General features: G+C 29.2%; 1 protein-coding gene across 2 annotated transcripts in view; it reads right to left on the bottom strand.

The window, feature by feature from the left end:
- The window catches only part of LOC112692202 (MAGUK p55 subfamily member 6), a 34,644-nt gene extending 11,487 nt beyond the window's left edge, over nucleotides 1-23,157 (bottom strand). The window contains exons 1-2 of one of the 2 annotated variants that reach the window (XM_025566795.1): nucleotides 22,981-23,157; nucleotides 2,323-2,444 (exon numbers count right to left, since the gene is read on the bottom strand). In XM_025566795.1, the coding sequence (XP_025422580.1) occupies nucleotides 2,323-2,444; nucleotides 22,981-23,023 (165 nt within the window). In that variant the 5' untranslated portion in view covers nucleotides 23,024-23,157. Of the gene's footprint in view, nucleotides 1-2,322; nucleotides 2,445-11,976; nucleotides 12,248-22,980 lie in introns of those variants that run through there. The other variant, XM_025566794.1, reaches the window with a different exon arrangement.
- Nucleotides 23,158-24,624: the final 1,467 nt, after the last annotated feature.

The raw sequence follows: 24,624 nt of genomic DNA, 5'->3' as shown, positions 1-24,624 counted from the left end.
TTTACAACTATATTATATATGAGAATGGAACTTGGATAACAACGATTAACTGTTTTAAAATCAAGCTTCATTATTATCCATGCAGATCGATTATTATATTTAACGACAAAATAATTATTTTGCAACTATTTATACTACATATGTCTTTGTTTCAGTGAATTTAGGTGATTATTAATGAAATGAGCCAATTTTCACTCAATAGGTATCCAATAAAGCCAATCTACAAAGGTCATTTAAAATTACCATAAAAAATAACAATGTATTTATACACAGGTAGTGGGTTTCTAAAAATTATACAGATAAATGAGATGTGTAATGTATTATTATATTATTATTGAAATCGTAATGTTCATTGCATTATAGTTGGTTTATAAAATAATCACGCTTATATATAAAATAAAAAATGAAATATTAGCTTAAAAAATCTAGTGACGAAGACCCTTAAACTGTAATCTCACGTGCATATTATACAAATTGTTCATACGAATCAAACTTACACAGTAATTTCAAATTTGTATGAATTTAAAGATTTATAATAAATAGCTCCATCCCACTAGTATAGCTAAAAATGCAAGTAAAAACATAAAATAGGATAGGTACAAATATTAATATTTTACCTCTGTCAAATTATATCTTTATATCTGTAATCAAATTAAAATGATATCTAATAATAATATCTTAGTTTTTTACGTAAATACTTAGGTCCTGCGCCACAAAAAAATTGTATAAAAAGATTTTTTGTTATTTACAACTCAAAATTTGAAAATTTTTATTTTTATTTTACAGTTTGAAAAAAAAATGCAAAATAGCTATTTTGTAAATAGAATTTTAAAAAAAAGCATGGTTTTAAATAACTTGTTATAGTTTAATCATTGATTTATTATGAATTTTTAAAGTTCTAGAAAATGTGAATTTAATAATTAAAATTATTGTACGTTCAATTAAGATAAAATTGGTAATTACGATTATTTATTCAATGAAATCATGTACGTTATTTAAAATATTCTGTGCATTTGAAATTTAATCCAAACATAAACAAAACATGCTATCAGTATCATTATTATTGAAGTAGGTAAATAGTATATAAGAAGGTATATATTCAGTGGCATAAACAAGGGGGGTGTTGTAGGTGTCTGGACCTGTAAATTCAAGGGATTGAATTAACAGAAATTGTATTCGATAACTGTCGGAAATATTTTTTAAAATATATAACGTTCATCTGCCTTCATATTTTATTCATTAAGTTTATCAGAACACATTGTAATTATATTACGGCAGTTGAATGTAAATCATTATGTGTTATAAATTTATAAATGTACATACCATGATTTTTATTCATACGGTATATAGAACAAATTCGGAAATATATCATCAACTATCGTGAAAACAAATATATTATTATAACCATGTAAACTATTGTATTATTATGATGATAATGATATTGAAAAGTATGCATCTTTTTTTATTTTCACCAAAAAATCAGCAATATACCCATTTCCTGGAAATACCGCATAAGTAGGTGCCTAATTGCTAATATTTTCAATTTATCGTTGTTAAAAGCTAGATAGTATAACTAATATTTGTATGACTGTCTGTGCCTACGTGTTATTATTATATCAGTTCAGTTGTTCGAATTTTATCATCATCGTCGAACAAATACAATGAGTAAATGTGTTAATAAAAGTATAACCAATTTTTTTGTCTAAAAATACGTTAAAAATACTCAAAACATACTTCAGAAACTCAATATTAATGTGTATACTAAATTTTTATACTGCATTGATTATTCATTGTGCAGTTACAATTACTACAGATAACGTCATAATAGAGTTAACTCGTAAAAAAAAAAAAAAAAATTAGTAAAATTGTAATATGTATAATAACTTTCTATACATTTTTAAATTTAACGTGATTACTAAAATTATATATGGTTTATATCTAAAAATACATTTTGATAATGATTTTCAGTTTATCGAATGAATGTCAAACAGAAATAATTACAGTGGTAGGTTCGAATAAAGTAATACAATAAATATTAAATAATAATGATTCGAAATTCTATAATTATTAGCTTTTTAAAAATAATTGTACAGCTCTGTATATAATATTATAATATAATTCTGGTTACAATAAACAAAATCAAGTAATTTACTCTGCAGGTTGATGTCTAAAAATATAAACTATTCTTAATATATTTAATCTTTTAAATAAATTTAAAATTACAAATTACAAATTTTTTATTGTACTATTGGCAATAATATTAATGTATATTTTATGAATTGTGTTTTTATATGTTTTAAAAAATCAATACATTTTACTTACCTTAATTATTTTCTCTACAGTCGGGTTATCCATTAATGTTTTCAAAAATATTATATCAGTCTCTTTAGCCTTTACTTGGTTGTTGATTTCATCCATATTATCTCGAACATGCTGAAATGCAGCTGTAACAAACAAATTATAAAAAAAGGTTTACATAATTTTTAAATATTTAATAATATGTAAACTGATTAAAACTAAAATATCAGAATAAAAAAATACCGGATGATACACCTACTCTGTATAGTATGACTTGATTTATTTTAATATAAGTTCATAAGCATTTACCATAAGGAGTTCGGTACATCAAGGCAGTTAGTCAAAACGGATACAACCAGGTTTTTAAGCCCAGTAAAAAAAAATTGAAACCGGGTAAAAACCAAAAACCGAAATCCGACAAATATGTAAACCAGGTTTTTACCCGAAACCCAAACCCGGAGAAAAACGAAGTCCAATTTCAATTCAAAAATTGGGGTTAATAATGCTGATGATAACGATTAGCAGTAATACTTAGAAAATAGTCAATTAGCCAATTAACTATTGAAAAATCTACGCCAAAATCTTTCTTCAACCATTCTTGAAAGTAGTTTGACAATGAAATGTAATACATAAATAAAATGTTTACTTAAATCTTAGGTACATAATATTTTATTTATTTATTAGTGTACCTTATTGTTGTTTATATTTCATTTGTACCTATATATTTTCCAGTGCCTAGAACTCCTATAATTATTTTACAACTGTTCACATAATTCTACTTATCGTAGGCAACCTTCTAGTCTAAGTACAGTTTAGTTTATCATTAATTAGTGCTTTGTGGTTTATTTTTATATAATTTATCAGTACAAAATGCATTCTATGTGTGTGCAATCACAGGAAAAATTAACACATAAAGAAGATATACTTAAATTTTCGATATGTTAAGTTACAGTTCATTATTATTGTATAGGGCAGTGGTTCCCAACCGGTGTGCCGCGGCTCATTGGTGTGCCGTGATTGCCCTTTAAATGTGCCACGATGAATCTGTAAATTGTTTTATAAGTATGTATTTACCAGCTTATTATTGATATTCGAAATGAAAACTGATCGAACCAATCGTAGATACATATAATATTATTTATAGTAGGTATGTCCGTCACAGCCGTCTCGATCGATCGATTATTGTATTAATATATTTCACAATAAATAACCCTCTAATAGATTATACTGTGAATAGTATAATATATATAGATCGGTGTGCTACGAAAATTTTGTTGGAGATGAAGTGTGCCGCATTGTTAAAAAGGTTGAAAACCACTGGTATAGGGTATTCTGAACAAAATTATATAAAAATGTAAAATAATACAAAAACCACCTGTTCAAAGTGCTGAATTAGTACACACAATTTTCCAAAATCTAATACCTTTGAAACAAATTTAGAAAATGTAATTAAAATTAATATTGAAGTCTCTTATGAGCTCGCAATTTTATAACTTTAGTGCTTAACTCGATTACGTAATGATTGAGTTAAAACAAATTAAGATCAAAAACAAAAAAATACTATCAGAAAATAAACGTTTATTGGAGATGTTTATTAAATTAAAGTTTATTATTAAAGTTTATTAGAGTTACTGCAATAAAAAATGTTGGAGTTTTGAAAAAATCTAAAATATTAATAAATAACATGCTTTATTATTCATTATACAATATATTTAATCATTTTATTATGTAAGTCTTATGGAAAACTTTTAAATAACTATTACATTTGTAGGTCAATTAATTTGTTTATAAACATTTTTCAGGTATTTCGGGAGGGATTTGAACTATTGAACTATAGAACTCCCTACGTTCGCACTTGTCATACACTAATTTTATCAATATTTTTCCTGTTATTAAAATCTGGTATAATATTACTTCTTGAATGCTATGATACCTGCTAAATAAATAATTTAATTATATTTTACTGTATTAAGTATTTTAGTATATTGTGAATATTTATATATTGCTATTGTTATCGCCATGTTTTGTGTACATTCCTTTTTTGAAGATAATTTTCTTAGGGGTTCCGCATAAAAAAATATTATTGTTTGGAGTTCTGTGATCTTAAAAAAGTTTAAAAAACACTGATCTAGATACTCACAAGTTAGTAAAATAGTAAAATAAGAAGACGTTATCAAACAAAAAGGAATATAACACATTTTAATCCAAAACTTTTTTCAAACAAAGTCTACAGTAATATAATATCAGTTATAGTTGAAAGTACAAATACTACGAGTAAAAAAATATAAGTGTCTTCGGAAGAGCTACAAGTGGCGTTGTTGTTTGGAAGTAGTATTCGAATTACCTACTCGTTTGATTCACTACTTATATTTCTCCTAACACATGTGTTGTATGTTGTAGTTATAACAACAGTGGAACACATTATCGGGCATTCTAATACTTTACTTTAATTTATGTCTTACGTCATCATTGTTGAACTTATCGTCTTAAAATATTGTAAATAGGTTTGTAAAAAAATCTTTGAATTCAACCAGAATATTTTTTCCTTTGAAAAAGCCGAATTTTCACATTTTCAGCACGTTATTTTTTTAACTGAAACTTCACTTGTATAACACTATACTAACCAAATTATCTTAAAGTGATATTTTATATTTTAAATTATTGTTATTATTAAGTAATATAAATAAGTAATAATTATTACAAAAACAATATAATTCAAGTAGTTTTTCATTATCAGATATTTGAATAAATACAGAATATTACTTAAAACTATAATGGAACATGGATCAAATTGGGAACGCTTATGTCTGTATGCCTGTAATTTGTTTTAAAATCAATTTTTTCCTTTCAAATTTTGTTTACCCGATCAAAAGGTTATAGTTATTATCTGAGCATTTATTATGAAAATATTTTTTTTTTTAATTTGAAAGGATGTAAAAAATTTACAATTCACCCTAATTTGCCCATACGTGCGACAAAGTTGAAAAATAAAAAAAATAAATCACTTAAATTTTATATATTTTATTTTATATTCTAAACAAAAAAAATTATTTATAAGAAAAACATTAATATACTTAAATATATACTTAACTTCACTTGAAGGAAATAAACATATAAATTGTAACTTTTGAAATGCAACAAATAATAAAATAATGAAAGGGTACCATGTTAATCTTTATACTTATACGGCTGAAATAAAAAACTAAGCTACATAAAGTAACTAAATATATTTATTCCTGTTTTCATTCTTTATATTATAGGGTACAATGTTTAGTTCAATTAATAAATAATAGCTAAAATTTGAGATAAACATCTTAAGTTTCAATCTCTCTATTCCTTAATACATGCATTGCGAATATTAAACAAGTGTTAAGATATTAGAAATTTGATAGGTATAATTCCAACAAATCTTTTCAATTCAATTCAAATATTTCCAGCTGAATTCTAAGAATATTTATCAACTAATAACTACTTACATAAATTGCTAACAAGTACAATTTTTTAAAATTAAATTATACCTAATGGTTGGTATAATTTAATACTGATTTATTGATTTTTATATTAACATTGTCAGCAAGTTCTACAATATATATATACTATAGAGATATAATGATATATAATATATGCAGGAGTTAGAGACTATAGGACATTAAAAGAAATAGCGAATGTCCGTGAAGAATGGAGGAGATTTGCAAACGGGAGTTGGTAAATTGCAGGGCTTGAAATCGAAATAAAAAATTTCGATTTTCATTTCAATTTTGATTATTAATATTAGTTTTTTTTAATTCTGATTTTGATTTCAAATATTAATATTCATTTTTTGCCATTTTGTTTTTAATTTCGAATATCGAAATTTTTTTTTTCAATTTCGGTTTCAGAAATCGGTATTTATATTTTTTCTATTTCGGGTTCACAACAGAATGTTATACATGACATAATAATTTCTCAAATTTTAGTACATCATCAGTGTAATAGTGTTGTAAGCTGTAGCGATGTAGGTAGTATAATTTAAATCCATTTTTTTATTACCTATGTTATAAAACATTTCGTACAAACTACAATTATTATTAAAGCGTCTCAAAAATGAAAAAACATAATATGAAAGTGAAGCTAAAATGAAGTAAACTAGGAATACATCTATGTGAAATTATTAAAATGTAAAATAAAGTATTTTATTCACAGACTCAAACATAATTTAATTAAATATGAGAACAATGTTTAAATTATAAGTGGGACAAATATGACGACTCCTCGCAAAACTGCAAAAGTACAAAATAAAACTATTTTAGGTTATTTGATTGTATATTATTGGTTAAAAGTATAACTCCCGGGTGACAGCCAATGGGGTGTTATAAATTAATATCTCATCCATAATAATACACTAGAAAATGTCTATATATAGTATATTATACGGAATATATCGTATGTATAAAAACAATAATCGCTCATCGAATGCTGATTCCTTATCGTAATTATTCTAAGAAAACAAAATATATACTAGTTATTTATTATTATGTATGATCAATATTATTACTAATAATAATAAACCACAAGATGTTGGTAAAACATATCTTATTCACACAGAATATTTAGACAAAGTGAACCATAGTACTATTTTTCAATTACTTGACAAATCTATGCATATTTTATGGCCAAATAATGTTAATCATGAGGAAATTTTATTATTTGTTTCGGACCCTGCGCCGTATATGAAAAAAGGGCTGATACCGAATTGGTTCCCGAGCTCCAAACCCACGCACCGAATTGGTTCCCGCCTGAAAAAGTTAATTTATTAGGTATAGCCGAATTGGTTCCCGTTTGAAAAAGGTATTTTATTAGGTATAGCCAAATTGGTTCCCGTTTGAAAAAGGTATATTATTAGGTATAGCCATATTGGTTCCCGTTTAATTACGCACATTTTCCTTTTTAATTTTATAGGCTTAGGACTGTCAACTTAAAAGTAGGTTTGATTAATAATGTGCATTAATATGTGTTAAAAAAAATGATAAAATATATACAATTTTAAATCGTTGATTTGGAAGTCAACTAGTCATCACTTAGGTATACGAAATACAAATAATAAAATATAATAAATACAATTTAAAACCACTGATTTGCAAATTTGAAGTTAACTTTCTTTAAATATTCAATTCTCGTAATTTTCTCATTAATTTCATACAATTTTCCAAGTATTTGTTAATTCTTTCCTATTTGCTTGTAATTTGCCAGTCTCTAGTAATCTATAGTCTTCTATATTTTTATACTCTATCTTATAGATATAATAATTGTGACTATTATTATGTCATAAATATAGTTTTTAAAATTTTGTTTTTTGCTCTTTGTGCACTGGCCCCCTGGATTTTAATTTTTAATATTGTAAGTAAATTAATTAAAAAATTAAAATTGTCCTTATTTTACCTGTACACAAACGGGAACCAATTCAGCTATACCTAATAAAATGCCTTTTTTAACGAGAACCGATTCGACTATACCTTATAAAATACCTTTTTCAAACGGGAATCAATTCGTCTAAATGGGAACCAATTCGGTTACTCCCAAAAAAAGCTGGCCGCTGTATTCAAACACTGTATCCAAAAGCTTTGCATGTGACATGCTTAGCTCATACCCTCCATAATGTGTGTGAAAAAGTGCGTGCACATTTCCCAAAAGTTGATCATCTGATTGCCGAGATGAAAAAAACATTTCTGAAATGTCCAAAACGGGTCGCTATTTTAAATGAAAAATGTCCGGATATTCCAAATCCACCTAAACTAATCACAACTCGTTGTGGTACATGGATTATAGCAGTCGAGTATTATTGCACATATATATATATAAATGATTTAGTTTATATGAAATATGCACCGATTACATCGGTTTACGAGGAATTAATAAATGCTTTGTTATTGCTTTTTTTGGCTACTTAAAATGCTTTTATAAGGATTTGTTTTGCGACAAAATCTGAGTCCTAATTATAACCAAATATGGCATTGTCTACAAATTGACAATATAAATAGACCTGTTGGCTGTTGAATTTTAAATTAATTTGATTTAAAATCATTTTAATTATTAAAATGATTTTGATTTTGATATAAAATATCGATTTTAACTTATTTCAATTTCAATATAAATTTTGAAAATCATCACCAACCATTAACGATTTTGATATTGATTTTGATTTTCTAAAATATTTTTAACGATTTTTATCCAAATTTGAAATCGGTTTTTAAATCGATTTCAAGCCCTGGTAAATTGGGTCCTAAATGACCTTTTATTGGTAAATCGGGTCCCGCAAAAAATTAGATAGTAGTTAAGTTGAGTCCAGGGAAAAAAAGGTTATAGGTAAATTAGATCTCAATAAAAACAAATTAATTTTATTAATACTATACATAAAAATATAATTAAAAATATGCATGTTGTAAAATATAAAATATAAATATTAAAATTAATTTAAAAAATAATAAAAAATAAATTATAAATTATGCACTTAGCAAAAACTTAAATGATATGGACTGAACAAACTCAAATCGGGTTATCTTATTATTAGTGTATTTTGTCATTTGCTCCCTTAGGTTATGATCTTTATCGAGCTTAGTTTTCTTTTTTTGGTTTGTGCTTTGTAATTTTATTAGTGTCTCTAATTTTATTTCTAATCAATCGTCCACATAGTTCAAAATATTAGGATGTGAACTATAAAATCGATGGTTTAATCGTGAATGATATGATTTACAGCTATTGGTTGTACGCATCATAGTATCAGAAAATTGAGACCTAATATTTGGGAGAAATTTATCTTTAGCTAATATATAAGTATCTAGTATACCTATAGGTTAGGGTTATATTTGTAAAATATCCATAAAAAAAACATCATAAAATTCGGTGATAACTGACACACAATTATATGCCAAACATAATATTATATACGAGTACCTATGTTCATGCCCGTATAATATACGTATCTTAATTATGCGTATTCAAAAATTGCATTGACATTTTATCGTTGAAAATAAATCTAATTCTTAACCAGGATCCAACTTGCCTACTAACTTTTTTCCCAACTCAACTTACCACTTTCAAAAAGTACCCAACTTATAAAACTAGCCCCTTATAAACCAAGCTAGGGTTTAAAAATTATATATATAATTTTATACTACCTATCTAATAACTTAATAGATACACTATTAGATATTTGTATTACTTAAATAGTTTTACTGTTTTCTATGTAAGGGTGACAATAAGAAAAAAAATTGTTTTATCATATAAAAATAACTGAAAATGGAACATACTAGAAGTATAATATTATCTATATAATCTATATATATATATATATATATATATGTTACGTTCTAGGACAGGGATGGCAAATAGAATTTTTTCAACGTGACAATTTATAACAAAATTAAAAAAAAAAAAATTAGCCATGCCAAAATTATTTTTATTAACATAGAAAAATACAAATGAAAAATATAAATAATTTAAAAAAAATTATAATTATTATTGTTGTTTGTTAGAATACAACTTCTAGTTGAAGTGAACTCGCACTTCTAGTAAACTAGTTAAACTATATTACAACATATAAATTATATTTTATAATAATAAATATAAGATATCAATACGTGGTTATGATTTATATAATATTAATATGTGCAATTGATAATTCAATTCATTATTGTATGTTACTTAAAAATCTATAAATATATATTGACAAATAAGTTTTTCGAGTGCCATCGAAAATCTCATGCGTGCCACTTATTTGCCACCCCTGGTCTAGGACCTAGACTCTAGATGGACAAATCAGTCATTGTAATACAATGACAGGACACTGTATACAATGTCTAAGATATTTGGGCAAAGTAAACAATACATATTTAATTCCCATATACGAGTAGACTAGTCATTTCATACAATGCTATAACTGGTGAGGGCAATGTTAATATTAGAGGTATTTAAGAGTGTTTTATTTCAAAATCTCTTCTAGGCACTACTTCCAATGGGTTACAATAATAATAATTGTTATCAGTAGTGTCATTAGAAGATAATCAAACATTTGTAGGCATTTTCAAATACAGTCCATCAATAACGAACAATTCATATCGCAATTATTATTATCTTGAGACTATATGCAGCCATATTTATCACAGCCCACAGTATACATATTGCCGTTACGTATGCCGTTTAATGCTGTATTATAATTGTGTAATATTTGTGCGTGTTTTTTTTAAAGTGGAAAATATATTTATTAATCGTTTAAATACAATTTTAGACGTTAAAAAAACTTAAGTACTTCACATTTAAGTGAAAAAAATTGTAACACCTCAAAATGTTAATTGCCTCAGAATTTGATAAAAAGAAAAAAAATTTAATTTTTAATTGGATTCTACCATTAAATTGCTATGAGATATCCATTACAAACTATTTCTAAATCCGAAACATACGTATTTCCAATACTCCAATTACTATTTGTAATTTTATAGAACAGAATATTTGTCATTTTTGTTGATTCTAGAATTTAATTCTTCTAGAATATTATGTAAAAACGAAAAGAATAATCTGTAAAAATAATTCGTTTGTAAAACATTTTTATGCTTTAAGCACTTACCTATTTCTAACTGATACACCTTTGAATATTTTTTCCCGACCAACCTCTTGGTTGAAGAGCAATAAATTATAAAAAAAATTCACCAAAAAAACTATGCGCTTGATACCTAAAGTCATAATCGAGTTTATAATTTGAGACTTCAGAAAAAAACTCGTAGAAGATCCTATATAAAACATTTTTCCGATTATTAAAATTTTTAATTTATAAACATTAGTAATTATAATTGTAGTTGTGTGATATTATCAATAACAATGAAGATGACAATAAATACATGAGTGTCAAGTAAAGTACACTAAAATCAGTGGCATCGAATACCTAATTTGCTTTTGACACAGTCATAGTTGATTTTGTAGGTGAGTGACCCACCTTAGGATAACTATGGAGCCCGGCGCTGAATACAGTTTTTTACGTATAAAGATAAATAAATACTGTATATAAATGATTAATAATGAGTATTTATAATAAAACTATAATTATAAACCTCCAGTAACTCCTATTAAACACACTATGGATTATCATAATGAATTATGATTTTATCTAAGTACCAAGTACTAAGTAATAAACTAATGTCTAACGCTGACGAACATGTACATGACATTATTACAGAATAAATGAAGATAGTTTATGGATTTAACGTATTTGAGGTAATGGATAATGATCATTATTTTATCGTTAATTATTGTTTAATCAATTATTATTGATTTGTATTTTTTCGAAGTGAAACGTACGATAATTGTTATATTGAAAAAAAATTCGGACGAAGGGCCTTTATGTACGATGTTATAGTATTTTTTAAAAGCTTTGGTACCAATAACTAAAACTGTAAGATTTTAAAATTAAATTAATTTTGAACTTAACGCGATTACCAACCGACAAAAGATTTCGAAGTTAATCAGTCGTAAAGGGTTAAAGATCCAAATTGAAAAGCATCCGATTCGCAGGACAATGTTCCCGAGCTACGTAGACGATATTTTCGTTATGCGTTAAAAACCGACGGACCTAACCAGTCGTCCGAAAACCAGACGCGCGTGAAAAAAAAAAAAAAAAACAGAAAGTGCAAATAAATCGCCGTCTCATACCGTTGTCGTGGACCTTGTAGTGCGCGGACGATATGTGGTCCACGCTGGACATGCTGGCCAACAGTTCGCGGCGGTCCGATTTCTTTTTGCCGAAGAACACCATGTCGCGAACACTCGCGTAACGGTCGTGCTTGCTGCGAACGCGAAAAACGTGATCGGGTGGTGGTGGAGCGGAACACACGCGGTCAGACCATGGCGCCGTGAAGGGACGCGTACGCGCGTGTACGTCGTCGAGCGACGGCGAGCGTGCAACGACTAGCTAGAGTCACACGACGTAAAAATCCGTGAAGACCGAACGCGCGTGATTGCGTGGAACCGGTGTGGATACGTGATGGGGCGCGCGCATGCGCGTGTGCGTGATGGTATGCTCGCTTGCTGCAAGTACGGGGTTGCGTGCCGGCGTTGTGTACGCCGACGCGACGGCGGAATTTCTGTGCGCACTTGTACTTGGCTCGCCTACGACGCGTACACCGTCCGGCGGCCGGGACGCACGCACGCGCACGCTCGTGCACCAAACGCACGCGTCTACGCTTACACGTTGTACACGCACACTGTTCTCCGCTCGTAGCCGGTTTGGCGGGATCGTAACGGAGCGTGTCAGTCGCTGTGTCTCTCGCTTTACCGAGGCCATGTTCCGCTCCCCGCGCCCCACAACAAAGCGCGTCGTCCGGTGAAACAAAGATGAACACGCGGCGGCCGACACGAATAACGATATTGTTATTCCATCGTCCCGAGGGTTTACGGGCCGGACGGTGCGACGCAAGTGTGTTACCTTTGGCGCCTCGTAGGTTTTCGAATTCGCAACGTTTTCGCGCGTAACTGTCGTCAAGCGTTTCACCGTTTTCCACCAATGTTTCGAATTCTTTTTGAATGCATCATATTTCTGTGTTAAAAACAGCTAAACCCTACCAACGTACAGGTCAAGATTAAGAATTCGAACGTCATGCGTTATGTAATTAGGTAGTTGTTATTCTACAAGTGTCTGGCAGCTGCACTTACGAGATACGCAGTCGAAGTTGCGTTTCAATATTTTGCAGTGGATCGCTCCAGCCGCTCCACTAGTAGTAGTCCACTAAATTCGCTTATCTAAATTTGCACTAAAATTTAAAACCATTTAAAAAAAAAAAAAAACCACCAACAAATTAATAAAAATATATGAATACCGATATTTTAAATTTATAATGTACATTTTTTATTTTTTTATTATACTAAATTTGAATTCTAAATTCAGTACTGTGACATATGCTTCAAATGTATTATTAAGAAATATTACTATGTGTTACAATAAATAAGAAAGGAGACGAGTTAGCTACAAATGTTCAACTCTACTTAGAACTCAACAGACCTATTTATTACCAACTATAAGATGGTGGGTATAGAATTTTTTTTTCAGAACGGTTAAAAAATAAATAAGCTAGTATCGATTATAAGAACCAATACATTTTTTTACGCAGTATACACACAATACAGCACTGGTACTTAATAATTAAAAAAAAAATTAAAACTTAAAACAGTTTGTATTTGTTTATTTTTATAAATTGAAAGAAAAAAAGACAAAAACGTATCAATGTATCAAATGTATCGACGTTTTACAAAAATATTATTTTAAGATCGAAAATTAAACGTATACTCGTATAATATTATAAGTATATGTTACTTTTTAAGAATATTTATAAAGTGTAATAGTTAAAAATAATTTTACTACAAGATCATAGAAATAACAATAATTACATTTAATAACATTTTTTTTCACAAACTCTGTAAATAGAAACTAATTTGAATTATTTAGAGAGAAAAACAACTTTTATTGAAGCGAACTATAACTATTATAATATTTTTAAGAACCTTTAAATTAATTGATGTCGCTTGTTATAAAAATTATCCTGTACTCTGTAATACGATTATATTACGATAGCTACGTATTATATTACGTACTACCTATAAGACTTTCCGGCCAGTATCAAGAATATATATTTTTTTAGTGTTTCTTATTTTTTTAAATTTATTTATCTTTCTTCTCCCCCTTCTCGCACAGTGGTCACCAACGAATCGATGTGCTGCCGCCACCACCGAATTATTACGAATCAGTTAACTAGAAAAAAATTATATTTAAAACCGTCTCCGAACAAGTAACCACCTTCAAAAGCTGATCTGGTTTGTACACATGATTTTTTGATTTTCGGTACGACTTGTCTTATGTACGAACTATTATTATTATTGTCTTAAATCCGCGTTAATGTATGGGCAATGACTTAAATTCGTCGTTTCTAGTACCATTTTATAAATGACGATTTTTATAATGATGTATGGTACATGAATATTATTTTCTATATGAAATTACTAATAATACCTACTTCAATATATTCATGACATTTTAATCGATGAAAATTTACGATTCGTGGGTTAGGAATTATTTTTTTTAAATTTGTTTTTATATATTTTTTGAAACATTTTTTTCGCCTTATCGATTAATTTTTTAGATGTAAAAGATGGCTATATTTCATACGTTCTAGGGAAACCTACGAGCTATAGTACATTCGTTGGTATTGTTGAAAAAATTGTTATAAATTGCAAAATGTAATAAATTAGTTATTGTTTTACACAGATATATTTTACCCATGGTCGTTTTTCCGCTTAGATATTTGTAAAAGTAGAAATATTTTATTTATTTAATACATTTTTATTTAACATTTATTTCTAATACATTTAACAGTTTAAACTGTTTAAATTTATAAAATTCAATTTTTTATACAGAAACGTATTTACATAACTATATACAGCGTTTAAATTATTATTAAAAAAATTCTAAACACCATTAGCCACAGTATTATTTTTCTTATAGTACTTTACTATGGCATATTTATGTTACCATACAAATTCTGAACACTAGGTAAAGCTAAGTTTTACAAGTCAATGATTAGATTTACTGTATGTACTAAGTAAAATCTAAAAAATCATTATTTTATTTGAGCTTTTACTAAAAATATTGTGTACATCAGGTATGTCAAACACACGGGCGTGACTACTAATATTAATGGACAAAATAAAAAATGAATAGTAAATAAAATTATAAAATATTAATGTCATGTCGCAACTATCTTAGACTCTTTAGAGAATAGTATATTTGGTATACATTATTATGTTTTATTCTTTGATAAACTTTAGTCAAATAAGTTTTATTGTGCTTTTATTTATGTATATATAAAATAATATATTTTTCTTTTTCGTTAAATTTTTATGTGCATAGTCAACTATTCAATATATTTGGCTCATTCATAAATGCTAGTTTATACACCATAAATGAAAATTAAATTATGATCGATAAGCTGTTTTATCACTCAAGTATGGTTTTATTATGTAGGTACGTTTGTTTAGATTTCACGTGTAAATGGATCCATTTGTATTACTGTGTATATATTGTGCCGAGTGCGCATAATGTGTATTATATTGTATTGTGATAATGATAAACGCAATATTTTAATTTATTGATTTTATTCTTTTTAATATGATTTAAATGTAGTATTAAGACATTTTAAGTTCAATAATTAAAAATTAGGATTCTATTTATATTTTTATTGTGAAATTTACAATACCTATTTATGATAGACGAAGAAAACAAAAATAATCATTGACAACAAATCAATTCATTATCAGAGATCAAAATGATTTGATGCTCTTTAGATCAAAAATGAAGACAAACTTATTTATACAGTACAAGGATGGACTTGCAGAGTGGATAGGTATCCATACCAACCCAGGTCCTCCAGAAATGTTATGCTCGGGCCTTAAGCTAAATTTGTTTTTTTTAACATGACTCACTTGTTTGCTATTTTATAAAACTTGTATCCACTTGAGCCTTCAGTGTTTCAGTACACTCCTGGTACAATAGAAAGTGTATCTGAAAATACTTAATGTTATGTAATGTTAATGTAATGACGAACTTTTTGATACTATACACAAAGCTCATATTGTAACAAGGCAAAGTAGTAGGAATCGAATAAATTGTATGTTGCAAAAAAAAAAATACAAAAATGTTAAGTGTAAGCTGAAAATGTATACTTTAAAATGTGTAAAGCATGCCAAAAAAAAAAAAATGACTTATTATATGAATACTAACCGATTTATAAGGGACCGACAATATTGCACACTGAAATTAATTCTTAATGTCAAATTAATTTAATTGATATGCGATTAAATCTGGATAATAATTATAAATACATTATGGTGTACCAAAATCAGAGGATGATGACATTTTATCCATGGAAAATAAAAAAATAGACCCTTATTTGTAAATATAGATACTTAGTAATCTATAAGGCTAACTATCAAGTAAATGGTGAAATAGTATATTTTTAAAAAATTAAAGATATCTAAAACTTAATTACGTAAATAATGACTCGTATTTGTAAAATTTATCATTACGATGGTGTCAGTGTCAAATCGAATCATTGAGGCTTTGATATTCTGATATTATACGATCGGCATTTATCGAAACCGCATATTTCTATCATAATATTAATTTACTAGTAACATTATAAGAAATACTAATTTATTTATTATACAGAATCATACGTATAACTGAACCAGATCATTAAAATTTGATTAAATATTTGAAATCGTTTATGGGCAGATTTATTTTATTTTGGATCCTTTTATCTATAATATATCAAATTTAAATTCAATATAATATAATATGTATTAATAAAATGTTATGGATTCGGTTTTCAAAGTTGTTTTCATAGTGCTTACTGAATTTTGTATTTAAAAAAATAATTATTCACTCTTATAATTAGATTAATTATTTATTAAAATTAGTTATTAAAATTAATTTATAACGAGATACAATTAGATTGGATAAGATACATACATATGTATAGTATTACTCAGAATCGTTATTTAATGCAATAACAAATTTTAAATAATTTAATTCCAACATATTTGCTATAGATTAATACATACAAATACTTCTAATAATTTTAGTTTATAATATACTTAAGATGATAAACATCATTCAACTATACACATAATTTTTAGTTTAACTGAGTAGAATATTATTATAATAACATTTAAATTTGAGTGCATTTTACACGTTTACTCGTTGATATCTAGAATCGCACAGGTACAAAGTTTTGTAGTCGTATATTTAAAAAAGTTATACTCGGATATTTTTTAATCATAAAATGATTTGTTATACATACTGGTAAATACTAAAAAAGTGCTAAAACTGGTTACAAAGTATATAAATAAAAAAAAAAAAGTCGTGTACAATTAAAGCGTATAGAATACAATATCATTCGTAATTTTTTTTATTTTCAATTTTATTTATATTAGCCAGTACGTGAAGTTCACGAACAAATCTTATTTAGAACAAAAAAATAATTTGTTCAAAGTATGCAAAATAATACTTTTATTGTGTTTAAATTAAGTACGAGTAAAATTTCGTTCATGAATAATAATTTTACCATTACAGTGCAATGCAAATAGACATAAAATGAATACACGAATATAACACGATACGGGAACAAAAAAAATAATAATATTATATAATACCTATATATATAATGGAAAGGCTCGCGGGTACGTGTGGTACACACGACCGACAAACCTGAAACACGAATGCGGCGTGTTCAGTGGTTCGCGAAACTAGTGAGAACTCTCGACGGAAACTGTTACAAAGGGACGTAACGCAGTAGACGGGAACGCGAACATGTTATGGTTATCGTTTTACACATCGTCGTCGTCCGACTGCACTCAAATTTGGCGACCACGCCGCTACCCCCATTGTTCCCCGGGGGAGCAAAGTTGCCCAGAGACGTGTTGAAAGATTTTCTTCGTCCCCGGGACAAGGCCATCTCGTCGAAAACCTTATCCGAAAAAAACGCGGCCGATCGTAACCGCCCGGGTAAGCCGATGCGCTCGACCGTTTGCAATCCTACGAACATATAGAGCGGCCCAAAAGTCATTAGTCGCTGTTTTTTTTTTCAAGCAATAAATAAAATCATCGAAACATCGTTTATGTGTCAAAATAAATTGTTAAAACTTATTCCAAGTAAAAAAAACTATCGCTTAATCGTAAAAACAACAAGTGATGTGTAAAGGTGCGAGCAAAGACTTTAGGCTAGGGTTACACGAGCGTTGGAAAAACGGGGACGTTACGACGGACGTTATAACGTCCGTTATTGTATATTATTTTAAATATCACTGGTCACACTCGCGACGTCCGTTTATTTTATCGTCCGTTCAACGTCTTCGACGTCCGTTATACGCTACGACGTCCGTCAGCAGTACTCTTTTGGACGTCGTAGTATATTATTAGATTTTATTTACCCAGTCACACGACCACTGTTTTCTCGTTGACGTTGAACGCTATCATATTTTAATAATTTAATTTAAAATAATTTAATAATCTTATTTTAAAAACAAAAACTTATAATATTAACATTTTTAAAATGGATGTAGAGTTATTAACTACCGAAATTGAAAAAAACGTCCCATTTTGTGGGATGTAAGTATTGAGTTGTACAAGGATAGGAATAAGAAAAATAATGAATGGATGAGTGTTGCAAATGTTGTTGTCAAAAATGACAAACTATAACAACCGATGCACAGAAATTATAAAATTTTATATTTATGCTCAACGCACGTTCGAAGTTCGTTTGACCAGAGCATATTACGTCCGTTAAAATTACAAACTTTAGGGCCACTCTGTACACATATCTACACGTATGGACAATAAACGTAGGACAACCTGAAGATCGGGAGAAAGGAGCCGTGGATAGGCAATCCGGTGTTACATGTGCACGTTGCGCTGTGTGCGTCCGGTCGAAACGGTTATGCGCGCGCGCACACTCGCGATTCGACAGACCAACCGTTTCGACCGAGACCGTCTCTGTTCCGCCGTATCGAATACCGCCCGTTATACACGTGCATGCGTACAGATATATTCCGGACATTCGAGGCGACACAACCGACCGAAAAGTAATACCGAAGTACTAACTGATTGGAGTACACGCTCTCAAAGCAACGACCAAGGCATTCTGTCTACGGCACTCCGTTTTTCCACACCGGTAATTCCGACTACTGGTATTGCAATGCAGTACTACCGGTGAAAAAGAAAAATAACCTCTCCTTTCAAACGTTTCATTTGATTCTTTTACCGCACACTAAAAACATTTATCGTACGTATGAGGATATTAAATTACATTTTTCAACGTTTCATAAAACGCATACTAGAAAATTCGAACTGCAACATAATCGTATTTGCAGAAGGGTGAACCATCTTCCAGATCCAATTCCATAGCTAAAAATTTATTTTTTGTAGATCATTGAAAAATGCATGTAGGTCAGGTAGCTACTACCGAAACAATAATTATTATTCTTATACTTCCATTAATTAATATTATAATATTTTTATGTTTCTTCGTTTAACTCTTAAGTTTATTTATTATTTACTTGACCAGTATTATACGCGGGGATTTGAGATAGTATAAAACTAAAAAAATCATATTATTTTCGAATACATATTTTTAGTAATATTTTATTCCATTTTTTTACATAATAAATTAATAATTGATACGTTAACTATTATGCCTGAACAAACTAGCTACAGTAAAAGCTGTTTATTAGGAACACGGATAATTTATATAATCACGTTATTGATACAAAATGTCTAAGAACGGATCAGCCGCAAATTAAACATTGTAAATCAATTGGATTATTGAAACAACACATCGGTTATTTGAAATAATAAGAGCCAAAGTCGTCGAAAAATTCCAGTTATTTGGCGATAACCAATGTGTTGTAACTTAATGTAGTATGTACTTAATCTTATGTCGTTACAATCAAAACTAGTCGAACTCTCGGAAAAAGTGTACGAAGATTGAATTGAGATAAAAGTGAGGCATCCCCATGTAGTAAAAAAGTTGTAGAAGCTCTAAGGTTCATCAGAAGAGCAGTCCTGCACCATACGGATGAAAAAAGCTTTGGGCAACATTGTTCTTACGAAACCATGACCATCAAGTTACTCGAGGAAAAACAACAGACAACGATAATCGCATATTTCATTTAGCATTTAAATTTTTTCACAGTAAATAATTTTTTTCGAATTATACATTTTTTCATAATAAATAAAACCAATCGCTTATTAGAAACAATCGATTAATTGACACATTTTTTCTTGGTCTAAAATTTTTCCTAATAAGCGTCTTCTACTGTATATTAGTATCATATTTTTTCATTTTAAATTACATTAAATTGTTTATTAGGTAAACATTTATTTCAAATACCTGTAACTACTGTAAAATGATACCCTAGTTTCATTGTAACATACCTTATTTTTAATTACAGTAAATAAAATTTACTATATATTTTATAATTTTTTTCTTTTATGTAGTTTTATAGTTGTGAAGTGATTTTTTTTTTTTTTTTTGTCAAAATAAAATAATAAGCTTTCTTGAAAAATATCAGGTTGTTTTATATAAATTATTTAATAAAATAACGACTTTTAGAAAAATGAAATAAAAATTCAACATAAATAAGCCATTGAGCTAATTCAAATATTTATGTTGTGTTTATTGTAATACTTTAACTATTATTCACCCATGTATTGTATTGAGAATAATGCACAAACGAAATTAATCATAAGCAATTGTTAAGCGATTTGAATAAACATAGAGGTATAATAAATCTTTAAAAGAATTTAAAATATTTGAAAACAGTGATACATTTGCTTTTATATTTGATAAATTAGAGTATCTGTATAATCACATAAAATTACATTTTTTAAAATCTTATACTTAATTATCTTAAAAAAAAAATTACTCACGAGTCTAACTCAGGAATTAGAAGTTCTGTATTAACACTAAAATGTAATGGAATATATAGTGCATACAGACTCATCGATCTCATGTTGTAACATTATGAATAATTTCATGGTTTTAAGGATGGTTGGTATGATCATAGTGTACCGTAATCGTAACTACCTCTATCTTCTATTGTAGCGTAAAGTAGATAAGACATTTTTTTTGTGAGTTGATGGTTGAAAATTATATGTGTTTAATAGTTGAATAGTAATAAGTTGTAGGTTATGTTCAATCCAAAGTAATGTTATATTAGTCACACTTCAACGCGCCTGATGCATAACCATTTTTAAATCCAACAACAATTACATTCATTTTGATACATTTAAATATTTTCCAATCATAAATACAAGTTATATTTAATATATTTAAATAAAAAACATCGAAAACATGTATACTTTATACATCATTTAAAATATGATTACATTAATAAATTCATTCGATCTAGAAAAAAATAACAATCATATTAAACCTTGTCAGCCAAATCGACCTAAACCGTCAAATAAATGGCATTCTATTGAAATGCGTCGTTGCAAGTGAAAAAATATCTATTGAATTATTATTGTACTTCACAGTAAAAAAATAGTATTGTATTTCTTTATGGTAAGGAAAAAAATCGGTATACACGTCTCGTCATGCAGACGTGTATCGTATTATGTTTTATTTTTATTTATAGATAACTTCACAAAAAAGTCAATAAAATGATTAATTTTGGAAGAAAAAAATTATAGTTATAGTTAAAATATTAAACTAAACGATTGATTAATAATATATATATATATATAAATAAATAGCACGTAAAGAACGTAAAATTCAATTGTAGAACCCAATGTATACCAAAAAAAAAGGAGCTATATATATTTATATCAATCAATCTTTAAGTTAAAGTAATATATCAAAAATTACTATTATAACAATTAAAAATATTTTTGAAAATGTCTAGTTATCGATTTGAACTTTTCACGATAGAGGCTACACAAAATATTTCAAATGGATGACTTTTTGTTTGGAATATTTTCCAAGAATAAGGGTAAAATATGAAAAAAAAAAAGTAGTTATTTATACATATTGAAAAATTATAAGTTTTTGGCTCAATCACCGAAACTGCTTCTTGATTTGTAAATCAAAATTATGCTACCACTTTTTTTTTGCGAATAACAAATTTAAAGTTTTTTCTTATCTTCAAAATTAGTTGAACGATAGCCAATCAGTTTTGATTTATTTGCACTGAACTTGAAGCAATTAACGATTTTGTACTAACTATAAAAATAAACATATAAAATAGTTCAGAAATGAATGCACAAAATAGTAAGAAAACTAAAAAAAAATTAGAAATTTGAATTTAAATAAATGCACATTTACAGTCGACATTAATTAGTAGGTCAATGAAATAATGAAATAATGGTACTTGAGAAGTAATGGAGTTAATAGAATCTGTTCTCAAAAAGGCAACCATTGAAAAATGGTTGTTATACTGGGTAGGCGAAAAAATAAAATACTGGACAACAAATAATTTGTATTCACGTTTTGGCTACACGTAGAAAAATTCAGAAACGGGCTTTAAATGCGTTCTTTCATCGGTTCGTAGTACTGTGCAAGGTTTATTCTAAAGATTTTTACCTACTGCCCAAACACACTAAAAAGTTTGCTTTATGAAATCTATTTAGATTTTAATACTTACGCCCTCCCTAAATAAATTGTATATTGATATTTTAGAATTTTGACCATGGCGTGGTAAAATATTAAAAAAAATACAGACTTTTTTCGTTATACATTTAATATTCTTTAACCACTATTTAAATTTAAATTTCATAGATTAATCAATCATCGAAGTAGCAAAGATTATTAACTTACATCATTATTACTTATTAGGTACTAGGTTGGGTTAATTAATTACACAAATTTCAAATACTCAGTGAAAATTCAATAATTCTATAAGGAAAATTATGTGCCCATATTCATAAAGTCAAATGTCCTTTTGATTTTTCCTACTACCCAAATTGGGTCGTGCTGCCCGTTAGAATAAGAAGCTGATACTGCGCGACGACAATATTTTTTTCGCGTCACAACTTAAGGTCGGACGATTTCGGTGGCTTAGAAACAGTTATGTACAGTTACGACTGTACACGCGTCACGTGGAACTTACCCAGTCGGTCCTTGACGGCGCCTTTGGTCGATGGAGGTGCCATGGGACCGGCACGCGGCTGCAACGACGGACTCGCGGCGTAACGCGCGTGCACTCGGACCGGAAAGCGAACGCGACGGCGATTAAACGCGCGGCGACGACGACCTGTCACGGACGGCCTGCGACCGCAGCGGTCGTGCGGCTTCGCGTTCGTGCGACATCGTTACACCGTCAAACCGTCGGCGGCTGCACACCGCACGAACACCCGCAACCTCAACGCGACATCCGACACCGCTGTTTAACGTACGTGGTTATTGTTCACTCGGAATCGCAGTGCGGCCCTGTCGATCGGGACGGGTCCGACCCGGCGAAAAACGCGCGACGAAAATCCCGTTCGAACGATACCGCTGCCGGTCGGTGCGCCGTTTTTCCGATTTTCCTCGTCCGATATTCACTTGCTGACAACGCCGACGCGTCCGCACGCGCCGGAACACTGCCTGCGCGATAATAACGCCACCGAACGCGAACGCCGCAACGATCGCCCGACCAGTCCTTACGTCTTGCGCGGTCTAACGTTACGCAGTAGTAATAAGGTTTCGCACGAAGTGGACGAGTGCCAAACGAAAACGCTGGAAAATACGATCGTATTGTTTTCGCTGCGATGTACTTCAGCGGAAACGCGAGCGCGGGAAACTGAACGAACCGACTACGGCGTCGACGCGTCACGACTACCTACGGCTGGTGGGAAGAAAACCGTGCGCGCGCGCGCAGCGTGCACTCGTAACGTATATTATGTTTACAGAGTGCTGTCTGGGAATATTCGTGTTTTTGGAAAATTTTTACCGTCTCGACAAAATGTTGATGACGCGCACTCGCCCAATGAACTCTTATTGAATAATTGATTTATTGGTACATTGTCTAATCTTCATCTATCATAGATTAAAACCACAAGTTTGATCTTTCGGTCGGAAAGTAGACGTGACACTCTGTGTGTCTTCAAGCAATGCTATCTTAGTCGTGCGATTCTTTTCGGACACTAGTAGCCTAAATGAGTTTTTACTTCAATTTTAATTTTAATTTTTTTAACCTTTTTACTATTAGTCTACTTTTTGAATTAAAATTTCATCTCCATGTTACCAATATACATGTTACGGGCAAAATATACAATTTGGGCAATATAGATAACGGATGATATGATTTAATAAAATATGATAAATCGTAAAACATAATTAAAATAAATTCAAATTATTATCTGTAACTAGTTTTTTTGTTCTTATCGTATTTTTACAATGGGGATGTCCGTTTTTCCACAAATTATACGCGTGTACGTGACATAATATATTATTACTATATTTACTGATTTATAAATTATATTATATGAAGTTGTAGTGATTATCGTGCAGTCGGCCTTTTACCTAATCTCAAAAATGAACTATTTAGTAACCGTGAATCGTTTGTATAGTGCAGGTTAATTCATTCAATGCTTACTTAACTACTTATTCGAATATGGGAAGGTTTAATGAAGATTTAAACAATTTGTTAAAAAAAAGGTTCAAATACTTCATTTTTTATCAAGTTAAATTTGATCAATTAATTTTACATAAAAATCAATTAAAAAACAATTCAAAGAAAAAGAAACCGAATAATTATAAACTTTTAAAAAAA

Source organism: Sipha flava, unplaced genomic scaffold, assembly GCF_003268045.1.
Source record: "Sipha flava isolate LNK unplaced genomic scaffold, YSA_version1 71_pilon_pilon, whole genome shotgun sequence".
NCBI classification, from domain to species: domain Eukaryota; kingdom Metazoa; phylum Arthropoda; class Insecta; order Hemiptera; family Aphididae; genus Sipha; species Sipha flava.
Note: the sequence above shows the minus strand (reverse complement) of the source record. Positions and strands in the feature narration are given on the sequence as shown.